At 53.1% G+C, this 24,449-nt stretch overlaps 9 protein-coding genes across 9 annotated transcripts; 4 read left to right on the top strand and 5 right to left on the bottom strand.

Annotated features, from left to right (window-relative positions):
- Nucleotides 1-622: 622 nt before the first annotated feature.
- On the top strand, nt 623-4,672 carry PODANS_3_10000 (uncharacterized protein; the record flags this gene model as incomplete). The annotated part of the gene is made up of 1 exon (XM_001909775.1): nt 623-4,672. One exon carries the CDS (start codon nt 623-625, stop codon nt 4,670-4,672), a length of 4,050 nt encoding a protein of 1,349 aa, XP_001909810.1.
- Nucleotides 4,673-4,809: 137 nt separating this feature from the next.
- On the bottom strand, nt 4,810-6,361 carry PODANS_3_9990 (uncharacterized protein; the record flags this gene model as incomplete). The annotated part of the gene is made up of 2 exons (XM_001909774.1): nt 4,810-6,038; nt 6,097-6,361. The coding sequence occupies 2 exons, from the start codon at nt 6,359-6,361 to the stop codon at nt 4,810-4,812; spliced, it is 1,494 nt and encodes a 497-aa protein (XP_001909809.1).
- Nucleotides 6,362-6,973: 612 nt separating this feature from the next.
- PODANS_3_9980 (uncharacterized protein) lies at nt 6,974-9,434 on the bottom strand (the record flags this gene model as incomplete). The annotated part of the gene is made up of 2 exons (XM_001909773.1): nt 6,974-8,940; nt 8,999-9,434. The coding sequence occupies 2 exons, from the start codon at nt 9,432-9,434 to the stop codon at nt 6,974-6,976; spliced, it is 2,403 nt and encodes an 800-aa protein (XP_001909808.1).
- Nucleotides 9,435-10,136: 702 nt separating this feature from the next.
- On the top strand, nt 10,137-11,726 carry PODANS_3_9970 (uncharacterized protein; the record flags this gene model as incomplete). The annotated part of the gene is made up of 1 exon (XM_001909772.1): nt 10,137-11,726. The coding sequence occupies one exon, from the start codon at nt 10,137-10,139 to the stop codon at nt 11,724-11,726; it is 1,590 nt and encodes a 529-aa protein (XP_001909807.1).
- A 411-nt stretch (nt 11,727-12,137) lies between these two features.
- PODANS_3_9960 (uncharacterized protein) lies at nt 12,138-13,130 on the bottom strand (the record flags this gene model as incomplete). The annotated part of the gene is made up of 1 exon (XM_001909771.1): nt 12,138-13,130. One exon carries the CDS (start codon nt 13,128-13,130, stop codon nt 12,138-12,140), a length of 993 nt encoding a protein of 330 aa, XP_001909806.1.
- A 909-nt stretch (nt 13,131-14,039) lies between these two features.
- On the top strand, nt 14,040-16,110 carry PODANS_3_9950 (uncharacterized protein; the record flags this gene model as incomplete). Its single annotated transcript, XM_001909770.1, has 3 exons — nt 14,040-14,846; nt 14,920-15,810; nt 15,865-16,110. 3 exons carry the CDS (start codon nt 14,040-14,042, stop codon nt 16,108-16,110), a joined length of 1,944 nt encoding a protein of 647 aa, XP_001909805.1.
- Nucleotides 16,111-17,709: 1,599 nt separating this feature from the next.
- On the top strand, nt 17,710-18,876 carry PODANS_3_9940 (uncharacterized protein; the record flags this gene model as incomplete). Its single annotated transcript, XM_001909769.1, has 1 exon — nt 17,710-18,876. One exon carries the CDS (start codon nt 17,710-17,712, stop codon nt 18,874-18,876), a length of 1,167 nt encoding a protein of 388 aa, XP_001909804.1.
- A 17-nt stretch (nt 18,877-18,893) lies between these two features.
- On the bottom strand, nt 18,894-19,481 carry PODANS_3_9930 (uncharacterized protein; the record flags this gene model as incomplete). The annotated part of the gene is made up of 1 exon (XM_001909768.1): nt 18,894-19,481. The coding sequence occupies one exon, from the start codon at nt 19,479-19,481 to the stop codon at nt 18,894-18,896; it is 588 nt and encodes a 195-aa protein (XP_001909803.1).
- A 660-nt stretch (nt 19,482-20,141) lies between these two features.
- Nucleotides 20,142-20,564, bottom strand: PODANS_3_9920 (uncharacterized protein; the record flags this gene model as incomplete). Its single annotated transcript, XM_001909767.1, has 1 exon — nt 20,142-20,564. A coding segment is annotated over one exon (423 nt), but the record flags the coding sequence as incomplete, so codon positions are not given.
- Between the last annotated feature and the right edge of the window lie 3,885 nt (nt 20,565-24,449).

The raw sequence follows: 24,449 nt of genomic DNA, 5'->3' as shown, positions 1-24,449 counted from the left end.
ATGGAGGTCATTGTTTGAATCAAAATTCTTGAATGACTCACGAGAGACGACCACGATCTGAGCATCATTTTGAGACGGACTTTAGATCCCTCGTGTAATTAGTCCCTGTATATCGCTGACTCATGTTCTTTTCGGGAAATTGGAATTTTGGCAGAGCGGCCGCCACTCCAACCCCCTAAATCGAACATGAATGCGTGATGACTCCCGTGGAAACAAGCCACAAAACCGTATCAAGCCAAAGTTGGCGCAAGGCGTCGATGTCCGGCTGCGTTGACCGCGAACCACAGTGGCGGCTCAGCTATCAATAGTACCTAAGGTAAGTACATCACCACAGTTCCCACGAATCAAGATCCACTTCGACACGCCGGTTATGTTTCTCTCTTATCGTCTTCACGGTCGTAGGTATGCACCCCTCTTCGGGATGATCTTGGCTACCAGGTCAGTTCCAGAGGGGGGGTACCTTATGATCTACCGTAGTATAAATTGAGGCCTTGTCATATCTTAGTACTGTTATATCAGTGTGCTTCGCTTGTCTTGAATCCAAGAAGACCATTCACAAACCCAATTTATTCCCAAACATTTCAGCTTACTACAATTACCACCCATCAGCAAGGTACTCAAAATGCAATGTTTTCTGTGCGAAAAGCCCTCCAGCCCCCATCATGGGAAGCCCATAGGTCGGCGGTGCATCAAATGCAACGACTCCTATTGTATTTCTTGCACTATTGACGATTGCCGAAACATTCCCTGTTCTGAGCATCACTCATGTTGGAACGAGCACATCGAGCAATTCACAAATGAGAAGCTCAAAGCTCTTCATCAACCAGCCAACCCGACAGCAGAAATGTTCATCAAGGCCATCACCTGTTCCGACCTTGATGATGCTCAAATCAAGGCACTCCACGGCCACGATAAGCTTGCGCGCTGGTTTAGCGTCAAGAAGGGAAAAGAAGAAGATGACAAGCCGGAACTCTGGCTGTACGACCGGTTTCGACGTCTTTGCGACCCTCACCAAACTGGAAACAGGATCACGGGGAACCATTATCCGAGCATCGTGTCGTTCATTGGAAATACATATGCTGGGAAGTCCACAGTCGCTAGGGCAATGCTTCTACTCGGACTAGCCGAGCAGAGAGCAGGAGACTCCTCGGGCGCTTTGGGTCGAGAGAACGCGTTGTACAACCTGTTACAAAGCGTCTTGGACCGCCCTGAGAAGCACGAGTTGCCAGTCTCACAGGGCGGCGACGATCCCGCTACCTTTGGAGTCCACCTTTATCGCAACAACATCACCACTCAACCAGAGCCGTCGCCAGATCCTCAATACCCCCTACTTTTAGCTGACTGTGAAGGGTTCACAGCCGATTTTGCTCTCACCAACGCTGAGAAGGCCGTCCCGGACACAGAAGATCCTGACGAGCAGGTGGAAACGAGAACCATCAAGGCCGACGACTACGGCAGAGGCAAAGCAGGGATTGACCTGTTTTACGCCCGGTTTCTCTACGCTGTCAGTGACGTTGTTGTGTTTGTCACGCAGAATCCCAAAACCAAAGGACACGACTTTCCTCGGATCCTCGAGTGGGCTGCCGGAGCAATGCTCAAGACTTTCAACCAACCGTCTGGCAAGACATTGATCGTTGTTCGCAACAAGTACACCCCAGACAAAAAGGACAGCACGCCGGAGATGCTGAAACAAGAGTTTCTGGAGTCGCAGAGCCCAGCCCTGTGGAAGAGGACCGGAGTGATTGCCACTTTTGTCGAGCGCTTCAACGCGTCCACGAGCTTAGGGTTGATGATCAGGAGTAATAACGATTTGTATCGTCAGCTCTTCCGCAGCATTCACCTTTGCTACATCCCTGATAACAACCATGTCGACAACCATGGCAAGCCAGAGAAGCTTCTTGAGCATTTCGGAAACCTCAAGCGTATTCTTGATCGTGCGGTTGTCGAGGAGCGGGATATCAGAGCGGAGAGCTTGACCCGCTACAACGTCGCTGGGCTTTCTCTCTTTCTGTCCAACACATTTCGACATTTTTCCGAGTCGAGCACACCTCTCGACTTTTACAAGGCCACCTGTCGCGACAATCACACACCCACCAATCTCAGGGAACATATTGCCAACTTTCTGCGGCTGGCGTATGACCGTGAAAACAGGGTGAACAACACCCAGCTTGCTGGTATGGACCGCATGATTGAGAATGTCATCGCTTTGTCTCTCTTGATCCTCGCTCGGAGACGGGACTCTGCCACTTTTACCCCCGAGATCAAATTCGATCAGGACTTGAGGAAGTACTGGGATGGCGGGCTGGCCTTGTACCAGCTCTTGCATGAGCAGTGCTCTTACACCTTTCTGAACTCACAAGGCGCTCTGACTCCATATAGCTGTCAAGTCCGGGGGCACGGTGGCAAGCGAGGCAAACACCAACAGCACGTCCCTCCCCCGTCCGGTCCCGGCCACAAACACAACCTCCAGCCGGTACCGGGCGACTTTGTCCCCGGTCACGACTGGAACAGAGACGTCTGGCGCCAGCGCATACGAGCTCGGTTCTGCGAGTTATACCGCAAAGTGTACCGCTCCCCCCTTCCTCCCCACCAAGACAGCTACGAACCCCAACCCGCCGGACAGTTCCAACAACAACAACAACAACAACAACAACAACAACTCCAGCTCCGAGACCGCGAGTTCAACCATCACGGCAACCAACAAGTCGACACCTCCATCCTCAAACTCCGCCGCGAACTCACCCCCCAGAACAAACCCCTCTTCACCCAACTCCTCTCTACCAAAACCTGCCTCTCCTGCCTCCTCTCCTCCCCCGACCACGCCTTATCGTGCGGCCACGCCTTTTGCCCCCGCTGCATCCAAGAGCTCTCCACCCCCTCCCGCTGGAAAGCCGCCGCCTTCGAATTAGACTCTTGCATCCTCTGCGACGGCCAGGACGGGCACCAAACCATCCAGCTCAGACCCCGCTGCTCCGGCGTCCGCATCCTCACCCTCGACGGCGGCGGCGTCCGCGGCATCGTCGAGCTCGCCCTCGTCCAGGCGCTCGAGCAAGAAATCGGCCTGACAAACGTCCGACTGGCCGAGATGTTTGACCTCATCGTGGGGACCAGCACAGGAGGGATCGTTGCTCTCGCGCTGACCTTTCCGGGGAAGCTCCCTTCCGACCCTGCCGCCGTCGCTTCTTCCCCGTTGGCGAGGCGGGGTAGCGGGATCGATACCAGGATGCAGGACATGATCGCCTTTTTCAGCAAGATCTCCACCGCGACGTTTGAGAACTCGCGACTTGGGTGGCGGGCGCTGACGAGGGGGGCGATGGTTTTCAGGAGGGTGGAGAGTGTGTATAGCGATCGGCCCTTGCGGTCGGGGTTGGAGCAGTATTTTGGGGACAAGACGAGCCTTTTTGCGCCAACGTTCAACAGCGAGAGGGTGCTGGCTTCTGGTGCGCTTGGGTCGGGGGTGAGGGTTGCGGTGACGAGCACGAGGGATGATGGGGATACGGAGGTTGTGATTGGGAATTATAACAGGCCTTTGACTACCTCTGCCACTGACAGTGTTGGTGGTGGTAGCAGCAGATCTGGTTTTGAAAGGGAAGATGATTTGGAGAAGGATTTCAAAATCTGGGAGGCGGCTATGGCCACCGCGGCCGCGCCGTTTTATTTGCCAGTGTTCAAAAGAGAATGGGGGGTGGGGGGGCAGGAGTACATTGACGGGGCGGTTTACGCCAACTGTCCGGCACGAGTGGCGATGGATGAAAAGACAAAGATTTGGTCTCGGGAGAGTGGGGAGGGGAACGGGGTGGTGCTTGATGCGCTTGTGTCGCTCGGGACGGGGAAACAAGGCCCAAAATCGGACAAGATGCCTTTTGCGAGCAACTTCAGGGGGTTTACTGCCTTGCAAAAAATGATAAAACGGCAGCTGGACACGGAGAGATTATGGGAGGGGGTGGTGGAGGGCGCGGAGCGGTCGCAAAGGGGGAGGTTGATGAGGCTGAACCCGGAATTGAAGCCAAAGTATGTGCAGCTGTATCAGTGTGAGGAGGTGCCGAGGTTGTTGAAGGAAACAGGGGAGTGGGCGGGGGTTGGTGGGCAGGGGAGGGACAAGATCAAGAATGTGGCGAGGGTGTTGATGGCGGGCATGTTCTTTTTCGAGGTACCAGACTCTTATTCTCCAAGGTCTACTTTGTCTCATCAGCAGGCGTCAGGCGGACCGGATGGGAGGTTGCTTCGGGGAGCGGTGCGGTGTCGGTTGAGGCATCAGGCGCCAGCTGTGGGCGAGCTGCTGAGGAAGGTGACAAGGTTTTATCACACAGAGCTGACGACTGAGGAAGCAGCCGAGGAGGAAAAGAGCTTGGCATCGGCGGACAGACAATGGAGGACTCTGACTGACATCACCAGCGGGTCCGTCAATCCGAGGGATATGGTCAGAGTGAGGGAGTGCAATCCAGACGGAACGGGGATAGAACAGTTCAGGCTTGACTTTGAGTTGCGTGTCAGAGACAAGGCAGCTTTGCAGGCCATTGTGGTTGAATTCCAGGCCGACGACGAGAGTGACGCAAGGAGCATCAACCAGCAGGAAAATGAACGTGGCAGAGGGAAACGATTTGCGATTAGCGGGTTTCCTGTCACGCTCGCGGACCTGAATGCAAGGGGACAAAGGGTATGGCTACAGTGATGTACCAAGATGGATATTTATGTCAGATAAACATTCCCAAGATTACCCCTGAGAAAGTAAACAAAGTTCCAGAGATCAGAGAGCCACGAGAATGCATGGCAAAACAACTGCCCTCCTCAAATGTGCAAGACGAAGGCTTATCCCCAGGAAGCCTCGATTTCCGTGGCCTTGGGATGCATGACGGTACATGTGCCGCGGTTGATCTCCTCCCCATTCCCAGTAGACATCCACATCTGCTGTCCGCACCAGAGAATATTCTTGCGTCCCGCAGCGTCCAAAGTTAGTTCTCCTGTCACAGAGTTGACGCACCCCTTGACGAATGCGACCGAACCCCCGGCGTTGATCGAGTTCTGGATGGCATCCTTTGTGTTGACTTGTGGCCAAAGACCCCCATTCGAGTTTGTTGCTACATAGAGAGCATACGTGTAGGAGTAGGGCGGAATTCCCTTGGCCAGAACCACGCGTCCTTGGTCGTCGAGCTTGAAAAAGTATTTGTATTGTACCGACGTTGACGTGGATGTGGAAGGGGGTTGCCAAATCATCCCGCCCGACAAGGCGTTGAGCATGTTAGCATACATAGCGAGGGTCTGTCCACCGTAGTCAGTGGCCAACCCTCTAAATGCCTTTACCTGGGAAGGCGGTAAGCATGTTGCAGCGGGGAGCACTGTGGTTGTGGTCTGCGTGACTGTAACGGTGGTGTGGGCAGAAACTGTCTGAGTGACTTGGGTTGTGGCCGTTTCAAAGACTGTCTCGACATCGGTGGCGGCAGTGGTTTCGGTCAAAGAGACGTAGACGGTGTCGGTGACAGACAGTGTGGTTGGCACAGAGACGGTGATGGGGTCCGCTGTGTATGACACTGTCTCCGTGGCCGCGGATGGAGCTTCAGCCGTGACGGTTGTGGGTTCTACACCGGCACAGCTGCAAGCCTTCACGTAGGCCTCCCAAGATGGGCATTGTTCCGAGGCGTACTCTGGGATGGCGGATGGCTCAGAACCCGACAATGAAGAAGTAGGCTCGGGCTCGGGGGCCAGGAGGGTGTCGCCTCGTGCCTTGACTGGATAGGCAGCACCGGTGTTCGTTGCCGTGACGGTCTGTTGGGCTGTCTCGGTAACAACCACAGTCTCAGTGTTGGTGATGAGCTGAGTGTAAGTAGCATCTGTGACGGTGGTCTGAAGGGTGAAAAGTTCAGTTTTAGTCTCGGCGGTCGTGGTGACAGTCTCGGTGAAGAAGGCCGTGTGGACAAAGGTGTTGTGCTCAGTGGGCAACTGAGTGACGGTCTCGGTAACGGTGCTCTGGGCTGGCGTGACGGTCACAGCCAAGTTGGTAGAGCAATCTTGGAGTCCATCAAGACCCGAGGAGACGACGGCTGCAGCGCAGACGGACAGGTTAGCGTCTACTTCTCCAATATCTGCTGGCTAGCTCACCCTTGAGACACTTGTTGCTGCGACAGCATGCCGCTGCTGCGACTTGGAGCCAGGTGAGACCTGACAGCAAGATGGGGCCCTGCTTCATGGCGAATGAGTGACTGAAGTGAGTGTAGGCTGGAAAACGAGTGTGAGGTGACCACAAAGCAAAGTGTGAGGAAGGGAGGTCAAGGAATACGATACGAAATGATAATGGGTAATATCTGCTTGTCACCTTGTCCACCTCGGCGTGGAGCTTGAAGTTTGGCCTAGAATGCGATGACATGGTTGCCAGCGGCACCGAACGGTCTGGATCCTGCAGAACCGGGGCTCTCACGATGATCCATGATTGGTGTGTTGGCGTGAAAACCTGGAGAGATGCAGGGGGCAAGGATCGCCAGATTCGCCGCTAGCGATCTGAATCCCTGCAGTATAGGACAGTTTCCGAGATTTCACGTCTCTTTTGGGAAGTTTGGCACGTCGCCCCACCAGCTGAAGGTTCTCGATGGCGTCCTTAGGGTTTCTGCATGCGTTGTCAATGTTGTTCTTCGTTAATTTCCGTCCCTTGTTTACCTCCAGCAGCCAAGTGATGCTGGCTTGCGGCTCCGGGAGTATTGATTCAGTCGATGTCAGTGATATCAGTCAATAGCCACAATGAGATCTTATCTAATCAATCAGACAAACCACATGGTCGTACCTTCCCTCAAGAATTGATACAACACAGGGAAGGTGGGGGACAAATCTTTCAGAGCACCAACCAATAAAAATTATTTGTATTGTCTACCTCTAACTTCCAAGCACCAAACACCATCGAACATAAACCGAAAAATCAACCAGAAATCGGATCCAACAACCGTCAGCCGCAAAAAGAAGTATACACAACAACTTCACACTCCGATTAAAACATGGCAGCAATGACACCACCGACTACAGCCGCCGCGCCCCAGTTCATCACGCTGGACAGCTTGGCGGATCCAGCCGTCACGGGCTCAGAGGGCTGAGCCTGAGGAGGAACAAAGGTGGGGACCGGGTTGGTACCATTGTGGCCACCATGGGCTGGCTGGGTAGGGGCAGGGGCGAGGCCAGTGCCAGGAACATGGGGAAGGCCAGTGCCGGGAAGATGGGGAGCACCGGAGCCCGGAACGTGGGGAGCACCGGAGCCAGGAACATGAGGAGCGCCAGAACCGGGGACGTGGGGAGCACCAGTGCCCGGAACGTGAGGAACATCAGTGCCCGGAACGTTGGGGACACCAGCGCCTGGGGCCTGGGGCACACCAGTGGCGACGATGTGAGGCACAGTAGCCAAAGTTGTAGGCTGACCGGGGGCGAGTCCGGTAGGGAATGGAGAAGCGGTGCAGCTGCATCCAGGAACGGTGACGGGAGTGGGCAGCGGCTTGACTGGGGTGAGGGTGACGACGACAGGCGCCTCGGATGGGTTGGCAGCAGGGAAGGTGTAGGTGGCCGAGGTCTGAGGGCAGACGGAGGTGGTAGCTGTGATGACCTGGGTAACAACGGTGACGGAGCCGACAGGACACTTGGGAACTGAAGGAGGGCATGAGGTGATGGTCGAGGTCGAAGTCTCGGTGTATGTGATGGTCAGGAGGGGAGCAGCAGTGGTGGTGATGGGGAATGAACTGGTCTCCACGACCGAGGTCTCGGCGGCAGAGGTCTGGGTCGCAGTGATGGAGGGCTCAGCAACTGAGGTCTCGGCAACGGATTCGGTAGCGGTCTCGGTAGCGGTCTCGGTGGCAGACTCAGTAACAGTCTCGGTGGCCGACTCGGTAGCAGTCTCGGTGGCCGATTCGGTAGCAGTCTCAGTAGCCGACTCATACTCTGTCTCGCACTCGCTCTCTTCGGCCTCGGTAGCACTCTCGGTGGCAGACTCGGTGGCAGATTCAGTGATGGTGGCGGACTCTGTGATGGTGGTAGACTCCTCAGTGGTGGCAGTAGCTTCCTCAGTCGTGGTAGTAGCCTCCTCAGTCGTGGTGGCAGACTCTTCGGTAGTGGTGGAGGTCACCTCCTCTGTGATCGTAGCGGACTCGGTGGTAGTGGTCGAGGTCACTGGAGCTGGGCAGGCGCCGGTAACCGATGGGACAGCATCGACACCCGTACCAATAGCCACAAGAGCCTCAGCACCGCAATCTGCGGACTGAGCGAGATGGATGTTGCGGTTGTCTTGGTCGAACACGACGTAGGCAGCCCTGAGGAAGTTGGTACCAAGGACAGGGAAGCTGTCCTCATAAACTCCCAAAAGACAGGTGTCTGTGTCGGGCACACGAGACACAAAGTCGCCGAAAGGAACGCTGATGTCCTTGCCATCGAAGTTGAAGTTGACAGATCCACCCTCACCCTCAGTAGGGCAATCAACAACCAAAGTCCCGTCAGCGTTAGCCGTGGCCGAAGGGAACGCCGCAACAAACTGGCTGTAGATGGACGTGGGAAGGGCAGTGAGACTCGCGCCGCTGTCGATCACGAATGGCTGACCCGCTGCACCCTCCGGCTTAGCCCAGGCATCCACAACTGAGCCGTCGGCCTGTCTGACCGAGAGACCATCGAGGCGGATCCAGTATCTGGTATACCCATCAGGAGATTGCGCGGCAGGGACAATGGGGAGTTTAACCAGGTCCCCAATGAACTTGTTGGTGTCGATGCCACCGAAAATCACCGAACCGCTCTGGCTTGTAAGTCCCTTCAAATCCAAAGTCCAGGCCCGGCTGTTGATGTGTCCCTGTGTCTTGAGACTGTCGAGAACTAGGGGATACCCATTGGTCCAGCCTTGAAGGGATGGGCCGAGACCAAGAATGGCGTTCGTCGGTCCGGAACTGTCGTAGGCAACCCCAAAGATCTGTTGGGTAATCCTAGAGGCTACGGATATAGGTCAGCCAACTCGGTTTAAAACAACATCCATGATGCACAAACTTACATCCGATACCGATGTAATCGGACACGTATTGCCAGTTGACATAGCCACCATTGCGCAGAGACATCGAACCTTGCACCCCAAGATCGATGAGGGAGCTCGACATGGTGAACCTCTGCTGGCTCTGGCAGAAGGATGGGTTCGATGACGTGGAACATCTAGGGTTCGCGAAGAGTTCGGGTTGCGTGGTATCGATTTGTACAGGGACATTTTGGCCAGGCGTCCCGAACTTGACGTTGATGGTGTAGAATGTACCGGCCCGCTTTGCCGAGGATTCAGTGACCAGTTGTCTCTTCGAGTGTCTGCTGAAAAGCGAACCACCCTCTTGAGCAGTCAGAGAGTGACGGACTAGCCCAGATGGCTGAACCGAGGCATTGTCGGTTGCAAGAGCCGCAGCCGGAAGGAGGGCGAGGAGCGACAAGAGTTTGGAGGAAGGCATGGTGAAGTGGTATCAATGAATGACTGGGGCAGGCTGGGAAAGAGTGGAACGGACAGAAAGTGTCCTGGGTTCAAAGAATGAATGACAGTTGCCTGGCCTGAGAGAGAAGAGAGCAGCTTGCATTGGGGCTGGCCATGGTGTTTATAGTCCTCAGACCGGTTTGCTGTTGTCTCTCATACAGAGATTGCTTGGCTAAACATTTATCGCGGTCTGGACTCTGTAAGTCAATAGACAGGGGGTCATCCAGGGGTTCAGCTCATCAGCGGACATTACAGCTGTGCACGCTAACCAAAACCGGGGCTGCTGCCAATAGTGGATGGGGCACACAACAACAATTTCCGGGGGGCGGCTGCATTGAACCGCGTGGTTGGGACAACAGGTCACTGTTGCTCGGAGTTTTCAGTCCGTCTGGCTGTTGCCGCCCTCCGGCTCGGAAAGTCCCACTATTCCCGGATGTCAAACGGAGGACGGATCGGCGTCGCAGTGCAAAAAGCCGATGGTGACACGGGTGAGCCTCACCGAACGCGAGGAATACGGACAGTGCAATGGAACGTGGCGAAGCCGACCATGGCCACGGCCCACATGACACCCTCAAACAAGCACTGCCGAGACTGCCCTAAACTTTATAACAACCTCACGCCTACTTTCCGTCTATATTAATTTTAACACCGGCATCTTTCTTCATCAGCGTTACATTTTATTATGATCCGTCCAAACAAAGCAAAATCCTCGCCAGACCTCTCCATCCACCTCCATGCGCCCACCCCGGACAGAACTGTCTTCTTCCCCGGCGAAAAAATCACGGGTCAGATCCGAAGACAAGAGCACATTGTCCGCCCAGAAGTATGGCTCATCCTCTTCCTCCACGGCCGGTCCGTCGCACGCATCGAGAAGACCACCGGTTCGGGCGAAAGCCAAACAACGCACCACTACAACACGGAATACACCCTCTTCCCTCGCCAGCAAGTAACATGCATCAACGGAAGCCCGGTGCATATTCCCCCAAACAGCCCTGAAGGGCAAGTGTGGAATTTTCAGGTGCAGATCCCTCCCCATTGCCTCAACCCGAAGTTGGCAAACGCGACAAAGGAGGACGGCTGGTGGGCGCGCAACAAGCAGGATCCAGAAATGGCGTTTGTCCCACTTCAGACTCCGCAAATTCCCCTGCCCTGCTCGGTGATGTCGCACCAAGGGCATGGATCGAGCAAGCAGGCGACGTGGGTGGAGTATTGGCTTGAGGCGTTTTTATATGACAAGGCGCCGTTTCACAATAGTAATGTTAAGCATGTGGCCAAGTCTAGGTTGCCGGTGGCGGTGTATTCGATGCCGTTGGCGGGTGTGCAGACGGTGAAGATGCTCAGGTTTTGGTCGGCGAACCAAGTGATACGATCGCAGCGGTTGCTGGCTGGACGGGAGGGGGATAAGCTGAGTGTTAAGGAGAAGATGCTCAAGATGGTGAGGAGTTCGAGAGTGCCGAGGTTGGGGTTCAGGGTTTTGGTTGATTTACCTGCGGGGATACAGTTGGGGGAGCTGCTTGGGGGGTTGAGGGTCGGGGTGTGGAAGTTGCATGAGCTTACTGCTGGGCTGGGGGATGACAGTGAGGAGGAGGATGAGAGACACCGCGAGGAGAAAAACAAGGGGAAGGTGACGAAGACGGAAGAAGCGGAAGGAGAGAGACTTCCGGGTTATGAGCAAGGTGAGAGCTCTACTATCCGAGCAGCACGGCCTTTCCATGAGCAACCGCACGCCGCCTCAGAAAACGACATCAAAATCCGTCTCGTCAGCCTCAAAATCAAGATCAAGGCCACCACGTCTGTTTCGGTGAAGGGGAGCGTGCTCGATAAATATGACATGACGAAGGAAACCGACATTGCCAGACTTGAACTTAGTACGCCCGCTCTGGGCTTGCCGGGTGGTGATGGAAAAGGGATTGAAATCCCTTTTATCAGCGAAGAGACCCGGTACGAGCAACGGCTGCCTCAAACTGAAGACGCACCGCCACCGGCGTATTCCGACAGTGGGAAAATGATGGATTTGGGCGCTTCGCTGGGGATAAGGTTCAGTATGAAGTGGCTTGAGATTTGCGGGAAGAGGTATTCAATTGAGCAGTATCGAGGCGGGACATGGAGTTGGGGGGACCAGGGGGATCTGGTTCCGGATTTTACGACGTTTAATATCCAGAGGGGGTATACGCTTGTGGTCAAGTTGGGACTGGAGGTGGTGAAGGAGCGGGTGGAGGTTAGGTTTGCGAGGAAGGTTGAGGTTTTGGGCGCGACGGGGTACCCGTCTTGAATTACGGGGCTCATCAAAGGGCTAGCGTTGTGGTCCTTTGCGTTCCGGATATGGCGGGCTTTTTTGCTTTGTATTTTGGAAATCATTGATTATCTTGATGGGTATCTGGACAGGTGATTTTTATATTTGGGTTTTCTTTTGGGGGGCGTAGATGGGATCACATGCATGGGACTGGTTTGGATATCCGGCTTCGGGGCGTTTTGCTGAGGGTGTTTCATAACATAGGTATTCTGCGTTTATCATCTATCATTCATCAAGGAGATATTACATCTACAATCTACCTACTACTTCAATGATGCATTACACCGACAATCTATCTACTACCTCAATTCTCTCTGCACACGATTACACTCCATAATGTAGCAAGCACCAGGCTCCCCACCCGTTCCCACAGTATCAATTCTGAATAAATTACCTATACCCCTGCCCGTCCATCTCCGCCGGTCGGTTGTTGTACCTCTGATTCGTACCGTCGTCCATCTCCTGCGCATTCACCGGCCTCTCCCACGCAGAAGGCAGCTCCTTTGGCGCAGTCCCGTAGACGTAGCCGGTATCGTTGTTGCCGTTTACCTCGGTGATAGCAGTGCTCCAGTTGCTCTGCGGTGTGTGATGCTCATAACTGCCACCCTGCCCTTGCTTGTACTTTTTGAGCTTGTAAGCCATAAACACCACCGCGATGAGCAGTATCGTACTGGCCACAGCTCCAACAGCAATACCGGCTTTGGCGCCGGTGGTGAGACCTTCTGATGCTGGCGGGACTGGTGAAGCCGAGGTGTTGGATTCGGGTGGGACGGGAAAGTCGGGCGTTGAAGATGGGGATGGGGAGGCAGTTTCCCGGTCTGATGTAGAGTCTGTCTTTGTGTCCGAGACTGTCTCGATTGGTGTTGTCGATGTCGAAACCCGCCTTGACGAAGACCTGCTTGTCGTTGATGTGGCAAGGGCCTCCAAAACGACGAACTTCTTCGAAGACTTTGACCACTCCGCCCAGACTTTTGGCCGCGAGGGAAAGACGTCAAACTGGCCGTTCCCACTGTCGCAACAGCCGGCGTCTCCTGGGCAGCAAAAGGCAGTGTCGGTATTGGTGACGTTGGAGCATGAGACGATGTCCCCCGGGGTTCCGTTTCCGCATGGTTTCGGGCAGTCGGCGAAAGGAAAGGATGAATCGGTGCATGAGCCCCTGACGAGTTCCTGTCTTGGGCCACGGCAGTATTTGTTTGTCATGCATGTGTACCCTTTATCGCCATTGCAGCAGACTGACGCGCCATTCGCGTCTTGGTTGCACGGGAAGTCGCCGGGGGCTTCGTCGCCGTTGGGGTAGAAGCATTTGCTGACAGCTTGCTGCGAGAGCACGCGGTGGTTTGTGAGTATCGCGAGGAAGAATAGGAGGAATGTGAGGGATGCCATCCTTGCAGGCCGATCTCTGCTGTGCGATGTTGAACAAGAACAGGACCGAGGAAGAAAACTGGAAAAGAGTCGTACCTTGTAAGGCTCAGGCGAAGGGGCGCAGTCGATAAGAATGCGACCTTCGACCCCTGTGTAACCGCTTAGTCCACTTCATGCTGGTAGATGGTGCAAGCTGATGGCGGCCGTGATGTTCAAGGTATCATTGGCTCGTTTCGCTTGCCGTGGCGGCTGTTGGTTCTACACCTCTGCCACGGTTATTGTTGTTAGCGTGACAGGGGTCTTTTGGTGCAAATAGCCCTGGCCGCACTAACAACAATCTCGTTGGTAGAGGTTGTAGGTAGCAATGTCGAGACTTATAACCCAGTTTGGATACTGAATAAGGGGCGATCTATGGGGCTGGGATTCAACATCTGCGACCCCCATATTGAGACCGCAAACGTGTGGACAGGGATGCATAGCTGGCACGGCCAAATATTAGGCCACCGAGAGGGAGGGCCAAAACACCACAAAAAAACCGGCAGGAACCGGGCAGGATCAATCCCGACGACGGCCAGGTTGGCGATGCTTGGCGGTGCAACCAAAGGTCAAGAATGGTGAGGTGGTGTGCCAAGCTTAACCTCGCAGCCCCCACTTTTATCCGCATCTGCAGGTCCCGGCAGCCGGGTGATTTCCTCCGCCCCGAAGAAGTGGTGTCGTCATACACCTTGCACATCGAACCCTCATGACCACCACCAATGTTAAGAGAACCTGTAACAACTCTCTCATGCCTGCCAATGAGACAATTTGTGTTCCCAAGCCGTGTAGGAAACTTCCTGATCTTCCCATCTTGCCCAGGCAGCCATAGCATGCTTTCCGGTCCTCCAAGTCGCACTTATAGTCTGCTCATTACCCCAATTGCAGCCGGCAAATATGGCACTCTCAACCCTTTCTCTTTCCACCCGAACGACGGCTAGGGCCATTCAAAGAAATTTCATAACCAAACAACCAACAGCTTCGCGCCTGTCATTGCCCGTATGTGGTGACGTCACCAGACCATTAGCAGCACCCTTCGCAACCGCCTATATGCACACAGCTGTTTCATCTCGAACAAATACCTCCCCGTCCTCCTCCCGCAACACCTCAGCAAGACTCCAATTCTTCCCTCGCTACTCTCAAGTCAACAAGTTTCCCCTCGCCGCAACCATGGCCACTATTGCCAGCTCAAACCCTCAGCACACGATGCAGACCTCGGGGGCCGCCGACTCGGTTTGGGTCCACAAGGTCCCCTACGATCAATACCCCAAGTTTCACACCCTCGACCGCAATCTCGAGACAGATGTAGCCGTCATCGGTGCCGGCATCTCTGGCATCACGACCGCCTACGAGCTCGTCCGCCGCGGCAAGAATGTTGTCATGCTTGAGGCACGTGATGTGCTTTCTGGTGAGACAGGTCGCACATCCGGCCATCTGACCAACGACTTGGACGATGGTTTCGTTGAGATTGCAAAGAAGCACGGGGAGGGTGGTGCCAAGATTGCCGCCGAGAGTCATGCCTGGGCGAGGGACAGGATTGGGCAGATCGCCCAAGAGCTTGGGATTGAGTGCGAATACCGTCGTTTGCCTGCTTACGACATTAGCCAGTTTCCTGTTGGGCATGAGAAGCATGACCAGGAGATCGATGAGCTGAAACAGGAGACCGAAATGCAGAAGAAGATCGGCATGCACACCAGGTTTGATGTGAGTTGATTATAATGTCTTCAAGTGGAAACATGATTCGAATATTTGCTAACCAATCTGGCCCGAAAAACAGCCCAATCTGAAGGTCAAAGGTTGGAGTGGCAACATCGACCAGCGAGGTGGTATGGTGGTTGACAATCAGGCGACCTTTCATCCAACCCAGTATCTCGTTGGTGTGCTCAACTGGCTGAAGCAGCAGCCCAATTTCCAGTGCTACACGCGCACTCGGGTCATGTCGGTCGCGGAAAAGGGTGTCGAAGTTCTTGGCCTCGGCCACAAGAGGGTCGAGATTCAGACGGAGAATGGGCACACGGTGAAGGCCGAGAATGCCGTGGAGGCGACGTGCGTGCCGCTGCAGAAGCTGTCGGTCATTACCGAGTTGGAGTTCTACCGGAGTTACTGCATTGCCATCCGCGTACCCAAAGGCAGCATCGAGGACTGCCTACTGTATGACAATGCCGAGGAGTACAAGTACGTACGCCTGACAGCTTGCGACGACAAGGATGACTACTTGGTTGTTGGCGGCTGCGATCACAAAGTTGGCCAGGAGGAGACAACACCGCGGTATGCTGAGCTGGAGCAGTGGACTCGTGAGCGGTTTCCTCAGGCTGGCAAGATCGATTACCAGTGGAGCGGGCAGATCTTTGAGCCAGTCGACTTCTTGGGATTCATCGGCAAGAATCAGGGCTGTGATAAGATTTACATCGTGACGGGAGACTCTGGCGATGGACTGACACACGGGACGCTTGCTGGGAAGCTCATTGCGGACGAGATCGAGGGCAACACAGTGACCAACGATTGGGCCACGCTGTATGCGCCGAACCGGCTCGCGAGTATCCTCAAAAGCTTGCCGAGCTTGATCTCGCACGACTTGCAGATCAATGCCCAGTACAAGCGCTTTCTGCAGAGCGACATCACCGATATTGAGGATCTCGCGCCTGGCTGCGGCGGTGTGTTGAATCCGGTAAGTTTAGTCAGACTTTGTAACGTGTGAGTCCGGTGACTAACAGAGCATTAGAAAACCAAGAAGCCCATGGCTGTCTACAAGGACGAGAACGGTCAGGTGCATACATACAGTGCTCTCTGCCCTCATCTCAAGGGCGTCGTTTGCTGGAACTCTGCTGAGAAGAGCTTTGACTGCCCGGTGCATGGCAGTCGCTTCTCCAAGGAGGGCATCTGTGTGACTGGACCTGCGAAGGCGAACCTGTCGCCGATGGACAAGGGTGGTGAGGTTGACCAGGGCATTGCTGTCGGGGCGGAATAAACCGTTGAGCCAGGCTCGACATGACGTGGCATCAAAATTTGGCGTTCAGGCGTCTGGCCGATTTGTAATATACCTACCTAGGATAAGAGGAAGGGGAAGGAGTAATCAAGATTATCAGATTTTGCAAGGTCCCCGTTCTGTGGGCCTACTGCAAATCAAAATACCTGCCAGACGTAGCTTGATCCAGCTACCTTACCTATTTAATTAGCTACTACTTCCATTCTGCCCTTTAACCATCTACCTTTCCACCAACTCATCCTTCCGTGATGAGTCCGGCGTATTCCCACGATCAACAGCAATTATGAAATGGTGCCCGCGAGACGAACAGCGCAGCACGTTCCTCAACGACTACGGCGATGGAGCACATCCAGACGTTCTCGACGCTCTCTCATGCCGAACCACCAGGGATCAACCGATCCAGCACAATCACAATGCCAGCTTTTGCTGTCTAGACGCCAAGAAACTCGGTCTCCTCTTCATCATGGATGGTACACGTCTCGGGTTTGCATTGGTATCCAAGCAGAACGACATGACACTGGAGGGCATCTTTCGGTTAAACACATCAACACCTACACCTCACCTTCGGCCGAGCGATTTTACCGGCTTTAATTGGCAAGGCAATACCGGCCACACTGGCACCTAAAGCCATACAGACACCCAGATCTCACGCGTGACCAAAAGGTAGCCATATATTATCCCTAACCCTCAACGGCTCAACTGACTGACTGACCGACCGACCGACTATAGCTTCGAATACGAACCCTGCGCCAGGACGCAAAATTCACTTACGAAGCCATTTCCTAGGCTACTGGCGCGTCCCTTAGGTAAGTTGAACTCGCCTGCAATTCGCCGTTGACTCCGCGTACCGGCCGTCGAGGGCGTAGGCCCACCGAGTTCACCGCCGCCGAAAAAGACCGAATTTCTCGCGCCCTCAATGACGACCTTATCGCTCGGAAGCTCAAATGGGAGGATTTACGCTGGTATTGGAGGGTTTTGACAGGTTCAAAGATCGAGCCTTCATCACGGCCATGAGAAATGCCGGAGAGCTAAAAGAAAATACGTGTGAGTCTTAGAGGGTCACTTGCTGTACAAGAGGCACAGGATTTACTGGATTAGAAGGCTGTGGATGGGGAGGGAGTGCAAAAAACGTAGCCGGATAGTAGTAATATAGGGGGGCTCGTACGAAGGTTCGGTGCTGTAGTGTATGCGGTAAGCCGGGCCATAATGCGCGCACTTGCCAGGAGGCTGCAGAAGCATCCGATTTAGCTCTTTCTGATGTAATTATAGTTAATTCCTTATATTAATATATTGTAATTGAGGATAGTGTTGATGGGGTGGTAAAAAGTGGTGCACTCGCTTATCTGGTGCACTCGCTTATCATGTACGTTACCTATTTCTAACGGTAAGTACTTGTCTCAAAAGGTAGTCATCACAAGGGGCTGATTACTTCAGGCGGACTTTGGACGCGCTGACCAGATCGCCCATCGGTGGCCCTGATATTGAGGCGGAGTACCTGAAAACTCTTTGCACTGTGTATTCTGCAGCCTCGAAGCATACAACCAGGCTGTTGGCCCTATCCTATAACACAGCCACCTCCATATGCCATCACTGGGAGGCACGGCGCGGTTGGTAGTGGCCCGTGCGCTGTCCACTATCACAACAAACCAAAATGCTATTCCAGGTTCGTTTCAATCAGAGTGCTTTGGGTCTGCTGTATATCCCAGCTATTTTCCCCCATTTTTCTGGTGCCTTGCGAGGGAATATTCGGTTTACATTCAGAATTTCTCTACCTTAGTCTTCCCGCGACGACTCCCTCAAGTCACATCGGAATTCCCAGCGAGCGGGTCTCCACTTTCCCTCATGTCAGGTCTCGATGCGCTGCTCAACCGGCCACGTCCCAGCGCCTGGCAGCGATTTGTTCAACAGCCATGCATTTTCCTCGCGCACAAGCTCTACACGTGGGGACAAATTATTCCCATACAGCCGATACACCCCGTCTCAGTTGTTTGTATTTCCGACACCCACAACAGCCAACCCGCGCTGCCGGACGGTGACATCCTCATCCACGCCGGCGACCTTACGCAGTCGGGATCCTTACAGGAACTGCAGACTGCAGTTACATGGCTGCGCGCCCAGTCACACCCTGTCAAGATCGTCGTTGCAGGAAACCACGACTTACTCCTCGACGAATCCTATACAGGCGATCGCGGCGATAACTTCAATGCAGGAAAGGCGGCTGGCAAGATGATCAACTGGGGCGATATCATCTATCTCGAGAACAGTGAGACGACCGTTACCTGCGCCAACGGTCGCCAACTACGCGTTTACGGCAGTCCTCGCTCCCCTCGCCATGGGAACTGGGCCTTCCAGTATCCCCGCAGAAAAGACGTCTGGACGGGAGCGACACCAAAAGGTGTCGATATACTGATTACCCATGGGCCTCCGCGTGCACATCTCGATCTGCAAAGACTAGGTTGTGACTACCTGTTGCGGGAACTATGGCGAGTTCGCCCCAAGCTGCATGTGTTTGGACATGTTCATGAGGGTGCGGGTACGGAGTGGCTGCAGTTTGATGGGTTGCAGAGAGCATATGAAGATACTGTAATTACCGGCGGTGGGTTCTGGAATCTTTTATGGACGCTGAAGGCGTTTTTACTCACACTTTTCGGCACTGCTGCCGAGGCGAAATACCTGCTTGTTAATGCAGCCATGGTAGGCGGCCTACGGGATGACGAGCGAAGGCGACCGGTCAAGGTGATGATATAGCATTGTATGTACTACTTTTATACAAAAAGTACGTGAGGCTCCTCCGCAATGATATTCATGTCCAAAAATCGCTTGCTCCTGCTCTCCTCCGCCGGCTGCTTACCGGACTTATCTGGTATAATCAAAGTCTGCCGCAACGCCGGCACCTTTGCCACCCAGGCCGGTTCCGTTTCCAGGACAATCTCCCGGGCTTTCAACGCATTCTCCGCTGCGGCGCCAGTGATAATAGCGGGACTGCCGCGCGGCAGTCCGCGCTCGATCAGACGGTTGAATGCCGTTACTAGATTTGATGGCAAGACAGCGAGGATGGCGTACCGCTCCGGGTCTGGGTCGATAGGGTCCGGGATGTCGGAAACAGCCCACGATGGTTGGTTATAGAAGTACTCGATTTCAGATCGCAGGCCGGTGATGTACCCGGTGACCAGATACTCGTACATGCGGTACAGGGATACTGTGGGGGTCTTGCCTTTGCTGTGTGCTGGTTGCCCCTTGCGTTCATCTCGGTGAGCCAAGAGCCATGCCACTGTTGGGGCGGTGGTGTCGGCGGTTGCGCTGTTCGGCTCCCGGCGGAAGACCTTGGAAATGACACGCGCAAGGTTAGACATTTTGGATGAAATTGTTGGAGATCTGATGCGAGGGGAATTTGTGGTCAATGAGGAAGGACAGTGAGCGGAACGTGAAGAGACAACGGAGTGAGTATTTTAGATGGTGTCAGGTTGAAGATGTTAGCAGGTTGAAGATGTTGCTAGGTTGAAGCTGTTGGTGGGTTGAAGCTGTTGGTGGGTTGAAGCTGTTGGTAGGTTGAAGTTGTTGGCAGGCTGAAGATGTTGGCAGGCGTTGAAGAGGAAGTTTAGCCGCCCGCAATGTGGCACTGTGCAGCTGTCATTGTATAGGTTTGACAGCCCCGTTCGGCCGGACATCAAGCGAACCCTGCCTTGTTCCATCTGCTAGCAGAGGTGCAGGCCGTTCCGCCCAGAATGATATTTTAGGATCACATTCGTCTGATTCCTTACCCCTTATTATCGAGAATGAGCCTTGCCGCGACCCTCGGGCCTGATTATAAAACCAACCGATACTGGCGCTAGGCAGGCTCGGCAACACAACCCATAGCGCATAATCAACGTTGCCCATCCAGAAGTGGGGGTCTATTTTACCAATCCGTCGTTCGATAAAGCATATTCCCCCTTCGCTTTTGGAGTCTATAAAACTCCAGAGTGTGGATACCGGCGGTAGGGTTGCTGAGATGGGGAATCACATTGTTGAACCTACCAGTCGCCAAAGGCTCCGGGTTTCAAAGCCAGATATCGATAGGCATCCTCGACGGCAAAAATGCCGTATCTTGCTGGGGAATTATTGGGGTGGAGGGGACGGCGCGTCAGTCGTGCCCTGGAAAATGGCACTTGCGAGTGGCAGATAGAAGCCGGAGACCAGAACATTTTTGTCCAATGGTATGGCGGTGCAGGGTCTTTGTGCAGATGGACTTCGGGAGCTGTTGGGAAGCAAGCTCGCGGGCGTTCGCGAGCTTGTCTGATCAGAGGAAGAGGATCCTTGCGGGTAATCGCATTGAGACCCCGATAATCGACGCAAAACCGCAAGCCTTCTCCTGGCTTCTTCACAAATAAGACAGGCGCTGACGCTGGTGAACTGCTGGCTCGGATGAAGTTCTTATCGAGCAGTTCGGTAACAAGTCAACTCCTCTCGGGACATTCCATATAACGGTCTTCAAATGGAACAATCCGGTTCTTGCTGGTCTGATGCCAGACACCACTGTTGCCGTTCACAGCCGCCCGTGTCTTCCGGTGCCCAACAGCAGTAACAGGCATCAATGTCACGGTCCAGCAGCTCCGTGTGACGAACCCCTGATAAGAACCTCTGAAAGGGATACTGGGTTAAAGGCTGCTTCTGAATATCGGTTCGGTGTAGCCAAAAGGTACACAACAAGACCAATTGTCTCTCGTAAGTGCTTGGTCCTAGAACTCACGATGTGAATTGCATACTACGGAACTATCTACACTGGCCAGTTCCTCCGTATATATACATCATAGGACCGAGGACCGTTCCGAACCCACCGGTCCACGGTAGGGACCGAGGACTGTGTGCTCCGCCCCGGTCCATCGGTCCACTCCTGATTGGTTCCTAATGACAGGATGTGAGCGCTCCTGAGCTTTACTGGCTCAGCTTTCAAGGCCCACAATTATCCCTAAGGCAAGAGCTTATCCGTAAACACCTCCTGGTTGCCCGCCTCCACAGCCTCTATCAAGTCTGAGAAGAGCTGGAACGATCATCGATATATTCATCGAGCGAAGCCTTCAGCTCGGTCTAAAGAAACGATTTAAGGACCTGGGAATCACTTAGGATAGTGGGCAGCTACATGGAAAATCTTAGTACCTTATTTAGGAGTGTGGGTGGGGGGAAGGGAGGGCTGTGGGGCCCGCCCAGAAAGAACTTAGATTCACATATCAACAAGGATTCTATTCCTCTCGGTATTGCCGATAACCCTGCGATTTCTAACACTTTATAGAGGGAAGAGAGCTGTTGAGTTATGATTCCACTGCCGATGTGGGAACTGACTTGCTTCTTAGCTTAGAGGCCGCGAACATTGAATATGTTAACTGGTATAGAGCAGCAGCAGACTTCGGTGAACCCGAGAGTGGCGGAGTTAAAAATAGTCAGAGCCAAGTCAGAAGGGAGATACGAAGTAGCTGGCTAAATGCGTAGAAATATATGGGCTCCTGCTTAAAGAAGCTCCGGCTAGCGTTTATAGAGCGCTGGCTGGCGTCTGTAAAGTGAAGGCATCGAGCGGTCTTCACTCAAAGGCAACCTTAGATAGGAACCGTTTGTAAGTTAGACGTAACGGAGATAACCCTTAACAAAATAGAAACAGCAACAGACAGCTAGTCTGCTACACACATTCTCGCCGTCGTAACTAGATCTTTATAATATTGCAATTCATAAGTCTCTTCTTTTGTGAAAAAGAATTGAGCAAGTTTATCTATATCTAAAGTTACAATTTTAATATAAATGGAGGTTCTAGTGGTTTAATAATAGGCTTCTAATATACATAAGGAGAAAACGGAAGTTATGATTAGTTTTGGTTGCGGTAAGTATAGCCGAGCTGTCCTTAGACCCACTTTAGCTTAGGGTGATGCTCACTACGCTTACCTTTTGCTCACCTTGTAAGACTAATACGGACTGAGCCAAAATATTGTCAGGTGTGATTATATAGGTAGTCGGTCTCTAAAACCTTTTGTGTCTGGTCCGAGAACGGTTAGCCCAAAATCAGGCTCACTTCACCCTCGGCTCACCTTTAGCTCACCACCGCTCACCACCGCTTACCACCGCTCACCCTACGCTCGCCATTCTCCAAAAACAACAACTTTAAGCGGCTCTTTCATAGTCCGAGTTTGGAGCCTCCCTCTCCTACAGGGACGAGAAGGAGGCCGGGTGGGGAGGCTCCCGTTTTTGGGACCCTCAAACAACTCCTCCACCAAAACGGGGACTAAGAACGAGCTCGCCAGCGTATTTGCTCTCCGTTTTAGGGGACTCTGGGTCGTGGTAGCTATTTGACTAAATAAAATCCGTCACTCCCTACCTGCCTACTACGTGACTTTTCTTCTATTTTTGGCTTGATAAAGCGACCATTCTATCGGTCATACCACTTACCACACGGCTCTTCTCTTTGTGACGGACACCTATCCAGAACCTCTGAAAGGGATACACAGTTGAAGGTAACTTCTAAACGAATGGTTCGGTGCAGGTGAAAAGCGCACAATAAAAGACTTGTTTCAATATAATCACAACGCCTGATTAACACTTGTACAGATGCACTTGTATTGCATACTGCGGAACTATGTACGACTAACTTTCCATAACGTGCATGATAAGCGAGCGACGCAGATAAGCGAGCGACGCACTCTCCACCACAACGCGTCTCTTCAATATCTTCTACTACAATTCACCACCAACAACCATGGACGGCCCTTCAAAAGAAGCGAGACTTCTTCTTGCCCTCGAAGCTATTCAAAATAAGGAGGATCTTAGTATCCGCACTGCAGCCAAGTTATATAACGTCCCAGAAGCAACCCTCCGCCATAGGCGTAATGGCCGACCAATGCGACGCGATATTCCGGCCAACTCACGTAATTTAACGGATCTGGAGGAGAAGACGATAGTTCAGTACGTCCTTAAGCTATCTACACGCGCATTCCCACCTAGATTAAGTGGTGTGGAAGATATAGCCAACCAACTGCTACGCGTACGCGACGCGCCTCCTATTAGCAAACGCTAGGCCTATAACTTCGTTAAACGCTAGCTACAGCTCCGTACGCGTTTTACGCGTAAATACGACTACTAAAGGGCTAAGTGCAAGGATCTAAAGGTTATTACTGAGTAGTTTATACTCGTACGGAACACTAAGGCTAAATACAGTATTATAGATAATAATATCTATAACTTCGACGAGACTAGGTTTATAATGGGTATTATCTTCGCAGGTATAGTGGTTATAACTTCGGACGGCTTTAACAAAGCAAAACTGGCCCAGCCTGGTAACCGCGAATGGGCAACGGTAATCCAAAGAGTTAATACCTTTAGCTAGGCTATCCCGCCCTTTATCATTTTAACCGCATAATACTACCTTACTAACTAGTATACCGAATGCAATTTACTATCTACCTAGCGTATCGTAACTACCGATAATGGCTGGATTACTAATCCGGTAGGCCTAGATTAGATTAAGTATTCCTCCTGGATTCCATTATATAGCGTCCCGTACGAAGGGCAAATACCGGTTATTAATCCTCGATAGCCACGAAAGCCACTACTCGACTAAATTCGAGCGTTACTGCTAGCAGAGCAATATTATTACGCTCTACATACCTCTACACTCCTCCCACCTCCTCCAGCCACTCGATATCGGCTGCTTTGGACCATTAAAGCAGGCGTACGGCCGCCAGATCGAGGATTTGATGCGTATATATATTAACCATATAAGTAAGCTCGAGTTCCTCTGTGCTTTCCGCGAGGCCTTCTTCGCCTCTGTAACGGAGAAGAATATATAGGGTAGCTTTGCGGGTGCTGGCCTTGTACTATACGATCCAGAAAGGGTACTTTCTAAGCTAGATATAAAGCTTCGTACGCCAACACCCCCATCCTTAAGGCCGGGCACGGCACTACCTTGGGTATTCCAGACACCACAAAACCCCCGAGAAGCCAACTCACAGTCAACGCTTATCAAGACTCGCATTACCAACCATTAAAATAGCTCCCCGACTTCGATATTGGTTGCTATAGACCAGCTTACTAAGGGTACGATGGCTGTGATACACCAGGTGGCCCTCCTTCAGTCAGAGAACGCTTCGCTCCGCAAGGCCAATGAGGCATTAAGTAAGCGCCGGAGAGCTAAAAAAACACGTGTACGGCTCGGAGGATCACTTACTGTGCAAGATGCACAGGATCTACTGGACCAGAAGGCCGTGGGTGAGGAGGCAGTGGAAGAAATACAGCCGGATGGCGGTAGTGCCAGGGGGGCTCGTACGAAGGTTCAGTGCTGTAGTGTGTGCGGCAAGCCTGGC

This window comes from Podospora anserina, chromosome 3 (genome assembly GCF_000226545.1).
Source record: "Podospora anserina S mat+ genomic DNA chromosome 3, supercontig 2".
Lineage (NCBI taxonomy): Eukaryota > Fungi > Ascomycota > Sordariomycetes > Sordariales > Podosporaceae > Podospora > Podospora anserina.
Note: the sequence above shows the minus strand (reverse complement) of the source record. Positions and strands in the feature narration are given on the sequence as shown.